This window comes from Babylonia areolata, chromosome 27 (assembly GCF_041734735.1).
Source record: "Babylonia areolata isolate BAREFJ2019XMU chromosome 27, ASM4173473v1, whole genome shotgun sequence".
Taxonomy (NCBI): domain Eukaryota; kingdom Metazoa; phylum Mollusca; class Gastropoda; order Neogastropoda; family Buccinidae; genus Babylonia; species Babylonia areolata.
Window position 1 is genome coordinate 24,244,226 of NC_134902.1, and position 10,000 is coordinate 24,254,225.

At 38.1% G+C, this 10,000-nt stretch overlaps 1 protein-coding gene across 1 annotated transcript in view; it reads right to left on the reverse strand.

Annotated features, from left to right (window-relative positions):
• LOC143301386 (Na(+)/dicarboxylate cotransporter 3-like) overlaps positions 1-10,000 on the reverse strand; it is a 32,633-nt gene that overhangs the window by 13,278 nt on the left and 9,355 nt on the right. The window contains exons 7-8 of the mRNA XM_076615631.1: positions 6,143-6,271; positions 2,747-2,839 (exon numbers count right to left, since the gene is read on the reverse strand). Coding sequence (XP_076471746.1) covers positions 2,747-2,839; positions 6,143-6,271 — 222 coding nt within the window. The remainder of the gene's footprint in view (positions 1-2,746; positions 2,840-6,142; positions 6,272-10,000) is intronic.

Sequence of the window (10,000 nt, forward strand, 5' to 3'; positions counted from 1 at the left end):
CCAGAACACGGTTCTCTGCAAAACTGACCAAAACGCTCTTTTCTGCAAAAGTGACAAAAAAAAAAAAAAAAAAAAAAAAAAAAAAAAAAAGAAAGAAAGGAAAAAAAAGAAAGAAAAAAAAGAGGTTTCTGTGAAAAACTGATAAAAAACCGTTTCTCTGCAAAACTGACCAAAAAACTTTTTTCTCCAAAACTGACCGAAACACTTTTCTCTGCAAAACTGACAAAAAAACGTTTCCCTGCAAAACTGACCAAAACACTTTTCTCTGCAAAAGTGTCCAAAGTCCTTTTCACTGCAAAAGAGACCAGCACACTTTTCTCTGCAAAACAGATCAAAGCACTTTTGTCTTAAAAATTGACCAAAATACTTTCTCTGCAAAACTGACCAGAATACCTTTCTCTGCAAAACTGACCAAAACACTTTTCTCTAGAAAACGGACCAAAAAAACAACAAAAAAACAGTTTCTCTGCAAAATTGACCAAAGCACGTTTCTCTGCAAAACTGACCAAAACATTTTCTCTGCAAAACTGACCAAACGTTTCCCTGCAAAACTGACCAAAACACTTTTCTCTGCAAATCTAACCAAAAAACGTTTCTCTGCAAAACTGACCAAAGCACTTTTCTCTGCAAATCTGACCAAAAAAAAAAAAAAAAAAAAAAAGAAAAAAAAAGTATCTCTGCAAAATTGACCAAAATACTTTTCGCAGCAAAACTGACCAAAAAAGTTTCTCTGCAAAACTGACCAACAAACGTTTCTCTGAAAAACTGACCAAAAAATATCTCTGCAAAACTGACCAAAGCACTTTTCTCTGCAAAACTGACCCAAAGAACGTTTCTCTGCAAAATTGACCAAAGCGCCTTTCTCTGCAAAACTGACCAAAGCACGTTTCACTGCAAAACTGTCCAAAGCACTTTTCACTGCAAACTGACCAAATCAGGCTCACTGCAGAACTGACCCAAATCACGCTCACTGAAGAACTGACCCAAATCACGCTCACTGCAGAACTGACCAAATCACTTCTCTGCAAAAAAACAAAAACAAACCCTGACCAAAACACTTTCTCTGCAGAACTGACCAGTACACTTTTCTCTGCAAAACTGACCAAGTCACTTTCACTGCAAAACTGACCAAACACACTTCTCTGCAAAAAAACAAACAAACCAAAACAAAACAAACCAAAAAACCCTGACCGAAACACTTTCTCTGCAAATCTGATAAAAAACATTTTTCTCTTAAGTACTTTTCTATGCAAAACTGATCAAACCACTTTTCTCTGTTAAACTGACCAAAAAAGGTTTCTCTGCAATACTGACTAAAAAACGCTTCTCTGCAAAACTGACCAAAACGCTTTTCTCTGCAAAACTGACTGACTGACTAACTAGAAGAAAAGTAACTCTTCTCTAATCCAGATTATGTGTATTGAATATAATCGTTGTTGTCAACGTGACGCAAATAAAGTGTGGAACTCGCCTGCATCTTCTCTGAGGATTTAATCGTCAGGATATTTTAGCTTGTTTGTAACGTCTTACTCTGCCCTATCCTGACATTGCATGGTTTTAGAAGTGGCACTTTCGCTATAAAACTGACCAACGCACTTTTCACAACAAGACTGACGAAGTCACTGTTTCTGCAAAACTGACCATAGCACTTTTTCAGCAAAACTAACCAAAACACTTTTCTCTGAAAAACTGACCAAAACACTTTTCTCTGCAAAACTGACCAAAGCACTTTCTCTGCGAAACTGACCAAAGCACTTTCTCTGCAAAACTTACCAAATCACACTCTCTGCAAAACTGATTTTCTAAACACTCTTCTCTGTAAATTGACCAAAAACTGACCAAATCAAAAACACTTTCTCTGCAAAACTTCCAAACTAAACACTTTCTCTGCAAAACTAACCAAAAGCACTTTTCTAAGCAAAACTGACCAAGTCATTTTCTCCGCAAAACTGACCAAGCACTTGAAAACAGAAATGAAACGAATAATGAGTATCAGTATCAGTATCGGTAGCTCAAGGAAGCGTCACTGCGTTCGAAAAATCCATATACGCTACACCACATCTGCTAAGCAGATGCCTGACCAGCAGCGTAACCCAACGCACTTAGCCAGGCCTTGAGGAAAAAAAAGAAAAAAAAGAAGAAAAAAAAGAGAAAGGTAAATGAATATCTATAAACAAGTATATGTATATAAAAAGGAAAGAAGACGAAAAGAAAAGAATGTTTATGGTAATAATAATGATGATAATACTAACAATAAAAAGAAGAAAGAAAGAAAAAAGACAAAAGAAAAGAAACCGAAAGAAGGGAAAAAACGGAAACAAAGAAAAATAAGGAAAAAAAAAAGAAAAGTAAGAAAGAAATTTAGTAAAGTGAAAAAAAGAAAGAAAGAGAAAAGAAGATAAACTGTACAAAATACTAAAAGAAGTAAATACAAGTAAGAAAAAAAAGAAATAGAGATAAAGAGAAAGGTAGATAAAATATAAACGAAAGGAAATAAAGAAAGAAAAATAAGGAAGAAAGAAAGAAAAAATAAAGAGAAAGAAAGAAAAAATGCACGGAGAAAGAAAAGAAAAGAAAAAAAACCCCGAAAACTAAGAAAGAAAGAAAAAAAAATAAGAAGGAAAATTAAAGTAAAGAAAGAAAAAAGAGAGAACGAACAGAAGATAGAAGAAATGACGGAACGAAAGAACGGAAGACAGTAGAAACAACGGGAGTACACTGCACACACTGTGAAGACAACACTCACGAGAAACGTCCCAGTTTCTGGCGCTGTCGCAGCAACGTTTCTTTCACCAGGGCGTCCCTGACCTTGTCCCGTCGTTTCTTTCTTCTCCACTCCCTGCGCAGGCTCCGTCGTCATCATCATCATCATTATCGTCATCATCGTCATCGTCGTCGTCATCGTCATCATCATCATTATCGTCGCGTCATCATCGTCATCGTCGTCGTCATCATCATCATTATCGTCATCATCGTCATCGTCGTCGTCATCATCATCATCATCATCATTATCGTCATCATCGTCATCGTCGTCGTCATCATCATCATTATCATCATCGTCATCGTCGTCGTCATCATCATCATCATCATCGTCATCGTCGTCGTCGTCGTCATCATCATCATTATCATCATCGTCGTCTTCGTCGTCATCGTCGCCGTCGCCGTCGTCGTCGTCATCATCATAATCATCATCATCATCGTCGTCGTCGTTGTCGTTATATTCGTCGTCGTCATCATCATCATAACAACAAACACAATACGACTACTGCTGCTGCTGCTACTACTACTACTACTACTACTATTATGTATGTATGTATGTATGTATGTATGACTACTACTACTATGAATGTATATATGTATGTCGTCATCATCATCATCATAACAACAAACACAATACGACTACTGCTGCTGCTGCTACTACTACTACTATGTATGTATGTATGTATGACTACTACGACTATGTATGTATGTATGTATGTCTGTATGCATGTGTGACTGCTACTACTATGTATGTATGTATGTATGTATGTATGCATGTATCTATGTATGTATGTATGTATGTATGTATGTATGTATGACTACTACTACTATGTATGTATATATGTATGTCGTCATCATCATATCATAACAACAAACACAATACGACTACTGCTGCTGCTGCTGCTACTACTACTATGTATGTATGACTACTACGACTATGTATGTATGTATGTATGTATGTCTGTATGCATGTGTGACTACTACTACTATGTATGTATGTATGTATGTATGTATGTATGTATGTATGTATGTATGTATGTATGTATGTATGTATGTATGTATGACTACTACTACTATGTATGTATATATGTATGTCGTCATCATCATATCATAACAACAAACACAATACGACTACTGCTGCTGCTGCTACTACTACTACTACTACTATGTATGTATGTATGTATGTATGTATGTATGTATGTATGTATGTACGTATGTATGTCTGTATGTATGTATGTATGACTACCACGACTATGTATGTATGTATGTCTGTATGCATGTGACTACTACTACTATGTATGTATGTATGACTACTACTACTATGCATGTTTATATGTATGCATGACTACTACTACTATGTATAGATGTACGTATGCATGTATGACTACTACTACTATTACTGTATGTATGTATGATAGCCGTGTCCAACTCTGAACAGAGGAGGCAACTGCTGTCCCGATTATCTGGGCTAGAATTTGATTTCAGTGGACAGTGTCTTACCAAGTTACATATCCTCACTCTCTTGGCTAAGAGTCCTTTAGGAAAGTCGGCGTTAGGGATTTGTAGCAATAATAAAAACGGTGATGATGATGATGATGATGATGATGATGATGATGATAAAGGCACTTGTACAGCGCTTAATCTTCTCCAGAGACGAATAGAGGCGCTTCCACATCAGTTACTCACACACGTGCATAAACCTCCCGATTCCGAGGGATAAAAGGCAAAACTCAACATTCTGGCAAGGTTTTACCTTCGTCACGCCCCCCGCCCCCCTCTCCTCACTCCTCTTACATCTGTGTTTAAAATTTTATCGTTACTTTTCTGTGTTAATTTCACTTGAATCATTCATATGTAGCATTCATGCTTGGGTTTTGTTGTTTTTCCCTGTGTGTGTGTGTGCGCGTGTGTGCGTGTGTGTGTTACTCACTTCCGTTCCGTACAGATGTGAGCGATGTTGTATCTCTCAGTTTGACGCTGTGTTATACTCGTACATTATACATGTATTAAGTATTCAGTACAACTACATTTATATGCGCACATGTTTGTGTGTCTCTTAGAACAACGGCAGATGTGTAAATCGGCCAAAGTGCTAATATCTTCACCGTTGGAAAATAAAGATTCATTCATTCATTCATTCATTCCACCCAGTTCTAACTTTTCAGTTCCTGTCGCGTCCCCCCCCCCTTCCCTATTTCCATGCGAGGTTTTATTCCCCCGTCAGATCAGACTTACAATACATATAGATAACACATGATTATCGAAATGCAAGGAGGGCTCTGAATTACGGATAGTTTCACTATGTCAGCTATGTTGGATGGAGAAGCTTGTATTGGAAGCAATGGGGGTACGAAGGGAAGTCTTTTCCTGGTGTTGATACAGTTCATTTCGATTCAGCTTGTTCATGACGCAGTAAAAAGAAAAAAGAAAATTGCGAAAAAAAACTACAAAACAACAACAACAAAAGAAGCAATCGAATAAAACAAAAACACATCTGCATGATATTAAATGAATATAAGACCGATCTCAGATGGTCACACATATATAATATATACAGGTACATCAAATCATATTGCTGTAGGTGACACAGACACATAAACGGGGGGACGAGAGTAAAGACATGACTGTGAAACTGAAAGAGCTTGTCTTCAGTGCATTCCCACAACCCCAAAAGAGAAATGTGCGTGGAAGAAGAAGAAGAAGAAGAAGAAGAAGAAGAAGAAGAAGATGATGATGATGATGATGAAGATGATGATGAAAAACAACAACAACAACAACAACAACAACAACAACGAGAGGATGAGCAAGAACACGAAAAAGAACAAGAACAAGAGCAAGAAGAACAAGTTTCAGTTTCAGTTTCAGTAGCTCAGGGAGGCGTCACTGCGTTCGGACAAATCCATATACGCTACACCACATCTGCCAAGCAGATGCCTGACCAGCAGCGTAACCCAACGCGCTTAGTCAGGCCTTGAAAAAAAAAGTAAATAAATAATAGATAAATACATAAAAAAGAACTACTACTACTAATAATAAAATGTATAAGGCGCAAAAACTTGATGAAGTCAACTATAAGCGTACCAAAAACAACAACAAAAAACCCCAAAAACACTCACAAAAAAACAAACACCCCCCCCCCCCAAAAAAAAAACCCCTCCCCCCCCCCCCCCAAAAAAAAAACCCAACAAAAAACCCCCCAACAAATAATAATAATAATAATAATAAATTAAAAAATAAAGAAAGAAGAACAAGAACAAAAACAACAACAACAACAAGAACAACAGCAAGAACAACAACAACAAGGAGCAGAACACAGTTGATCTCCTCATATATCATGCACCACGCACAGCACACACATGACAAAGAGTTGATTTAAACTGACTTGGATCCCAGGAAGAGAAGAGACAGCCAGACCCAGGCTAGGAGAAGACAAAGAAGGGACCCGGGCAGAGCGAACAGCATCCAACTTCCGTACGTTACCCCGGAATCCAATCCTCGGGTCTGGAACAGTCTGTTGACAAACATGATGAAGCGCGTTAGTTCTGACTGAAACGCTCACACTAAGTCTTGTTAAATGTATCTATCTATCTATCTATCTATCTATATATATACATATGTGTGTGTGTGTGTGTGTGTGTGTGTGTGTGTGTGTGTGTGTGTGTGTGTGTGTGTGTGTGTGTGTAAAGAGAGAGAGACACAGAGAAACAGAGAGAGAGAGAGAGAGAGAGAGAGAGAGATTCATTTTAATGACACATAAATGCTCAGAGACAAAAACCAAAGGTTGTGGTCTCACGAAACTCCACTGAGTATAACTGGCGGGCCATGTCGCCATTTCCATCAGCTGCATGCCTTTATTTTGTTTATTTATTATTATTATTTTTATAGAAATGCAGACAATAAAGTGAAAAAGGCATAATTATAAGAAGAGAGAAAAAATCCTATGAACAAACATCAAAACTTTCGCGCTTTTTAAGCAGTGTGGGCGCATGGTGAAAAAATCGAAAAAAAGAAACACTTGTTCTGTTGTGTCTTTGCCACATACCAGTCGCTGACAAGTAGAATTAATTCAACCTTAAGACCCACTGGAGTGGAAAAAGAAAGGTCGTTTCCTACTGGAAGTTTAACGACAGCTTGCTATTTGATGTATATTTTGCTAAAAGCCATGAATTCAAAGATGGAAAGATATTGAGCAATAGATGCGCACAGATACATTGGGTCGAATGAAAAGGAAGATAAGCAAACTTCGTATGTCGAACTCCACAGAAAACATAATCGCGGTTGGGTGTCATGGGAAAATACATGAAAGCCGAGAGGGGATGCATCAATAGGCTGGAATAATCACTTTATTTGTAAATATCCCCGCATGGCTGCATTCACCTACTTATCGAGCTACTTATCCTTACCGTGCTTTTGAAAAGATCAAACGGGTAGTCGTTGGAAACGACACTGAAAAAAGCGGGTTGAAGATGCTCAATGCACATACAATGCAATTATCCTACATAGTTTTGACAGCCTCATCATCAGTTAGTAGTAATAAATGCAAGTGATATAGTTTTAATTGTAAAACATGGTTCTTTGTCAATTACGATACGGAAATGATTTTGCTATTTTGTTTGAAAAGGAAATTGAAAAGAAAAGAAAAGGATGCATGGTGTGTCTCATTTATGCTGGTGGTTGTGAATGATCTTATATAAGATTTGCGCGAAATTATCATTCTGTTATTCCTTTATCAGTTAAAAGCCCATTACCACAATAAAAAAAACCCCATTTACAACAACACGCAAACAAAACAAAGACTTGTGTTCTTGTTGTTGTTGCTGCTGCTGTTGTTGGTGGTGTTAGTAATGCGGTGGTAAAATAGCTTTCCTTTTTTCTTTCTTTTTTTTTTTTTTTAAAGATAATAAACACTCTCTCGAAATATATGAAAATACATTCTATGAATCGGCATTCTTGGTTCAGAACAAATCAGTAAAAGTCAAACAATCGGCCTTAAAATTCTTGGCAAACTTCCCATTCGATCAGCCTAACTATCCTTTCACTTTTAACTCTCTCCATACGAACGGCGAAAGAGACGACGTTAACAGCGTTTCACCCCAATTACCATCATCAAAATATTGCAAGTGGAAGGCTCTCATACTGAAGAGGTGAATGTTGACAAAGATACCACAATTCTGACGACGGAAGCTAAAGGTTGGGTCATTCAGACACCCACTGGACATCCGAGGGATCTGTGTAGAGGAGAAGAGAGGACTGGCCGTACTGAGTTAAACTTAAGGGAAGACAAAAACTGCCACCGTGAAAAGTGATAAAACACCCCATTGATGTTCGCTGCGTGGTTTTCGTCCTCCCACCAACACCTTGTAAGCCCTGCAGCAAGGGAAGTAACCTCTGGGACAGAGGAACACAACAGAATGTTGTCACGTCAGTTTGACAATGACCACAGAAGTGCGATTTAACCCCATAACTGCTGAAACTTGGTGAAACGGGATCACTGTGGCAGGAATCAAAAAGTACCGATCATACTACATTCTGCGTATTTTTAAACGGTGTAATTGTTCAGTTTGATCTCAAATAGAGGTGGCAGTCTTCACTAACGAACATACTCGTCAGTAGCATTGTGAAGGGGTTAAATAATGGACAGTGCCCATTGTCAACGCATTTTTTGTATTGTGTAAGACAGGGTTGTTGTTTACCTTTTTCGTTTCTATATATTTATATTTTTGTTGATAGTGCCGGTGAAGATGTCTCTTTGACCCCCCCCCCCCCCCCGCACCCCCCTCCCCCTCCGAACCCCCCCTAACCCCCAAAAAACAAAACAAACAAAACAAAAACAAAACAAAACAAACAAAAAACAAAACAAAACAAATATAAAAAAACAAACACAAAAAAACAACAAAAGACCAGCCAAAACAAACAGAAACAAATCAAACAAACTACAAAAACCAGCAATAAAGGTATGAAAAACAAAAGAAAAAAATAACAAAACAAAACAAAAAAACAAAAACAAAAACAAACGGGAACCTAAAAATACACAAGTCCCTGACAACACAAAGAGGGGCACTCACAACAAACACAAACACACACATACAGGCGAGAGTGGCTTTTAAAAAAAATTTTTTTTAGCTTGTTTTGTTCGATGATTTCCTTTGTGACGTGCTTTCAGCCCTGGTAATCGCCTTCTGTGATAGTCTGCGCTGCAGACCAAATTTTGAATTGATCTGAATTGGCATTGAATCCGTTCTGCCGAGAACATTAATTTTCTTAGATTTTATCTAAATACACATCTGCAAGCCAGGCTTTTAATCAAAGAAGTGTTTTTCACCAGAACAGAACTTGTTCAAAACCCACAAGTGCTTTCCCTCAGCAGTGGCTGTGTGGGATAAAGAAAGGGACAGAACACCTTGAAGGCGTATTTTCATTTTCGCTAGTCTCTTCACTGTTTCTGAGGGGGAAAAAACGAACATTTTCACATAGGCGTGGATAAACATGATGTTAACATCAGCAACACATTTTGAGAGGGGAGTTCGGCACTGCTTCAACAGGAAAGATCTGTCAAAACGTGTATCGATTAGTTTTAACTCTCTCCATACGAACGGCGAAAGAGACGACGTTAACAGCGTTTCATCCCAATTACCATCATCAAAATATTGCAAGCGGAACGCTCTTATACTGAAGAGGTGAATGTTGACAAAGAATACCACAGTTCTGACGACGGAAGCTAAAGGTTGGGTCATTCAGACACCCACTGGACATCCGAGGGGTCTGTGTAGAGGAGAAGAGAGGACTGTCCGTACTGAGTGAGTTAAGGGTTCTTTTATGCGATGAACATTGACTACGTTTTGTTTCAGTGGCTAATGGCATCGACAGTGTTAGGGCTTGTCAGAAAGACATGATGTGGAGAGCTCTTTGGGGGCTCTTGATTCAAGACAAGCTGGATAAACGAGAGGATGAAATTATACAAGGGAGAGAGAGAGAGAGAGAGAGAGAGAGAGAGAGAGAGAGAGACAGACAGACAGACAGACAGACAGACAGACAGACAGACAGACAGACAGACAGACAGTGAAAATGACCAATTTGATTGTCATCAACAATTAACGTGCTAAATATTTCACATTTTGACATGACGATACACAGCAAAAATGAAAAGAAAACAAACGAAAAAAAAAATCCAGAAAACAAAAGATATTAGACAAAGAAAATTAATTATTCCAAAGTAACAGACAGTGGTGACCAGTAGGCG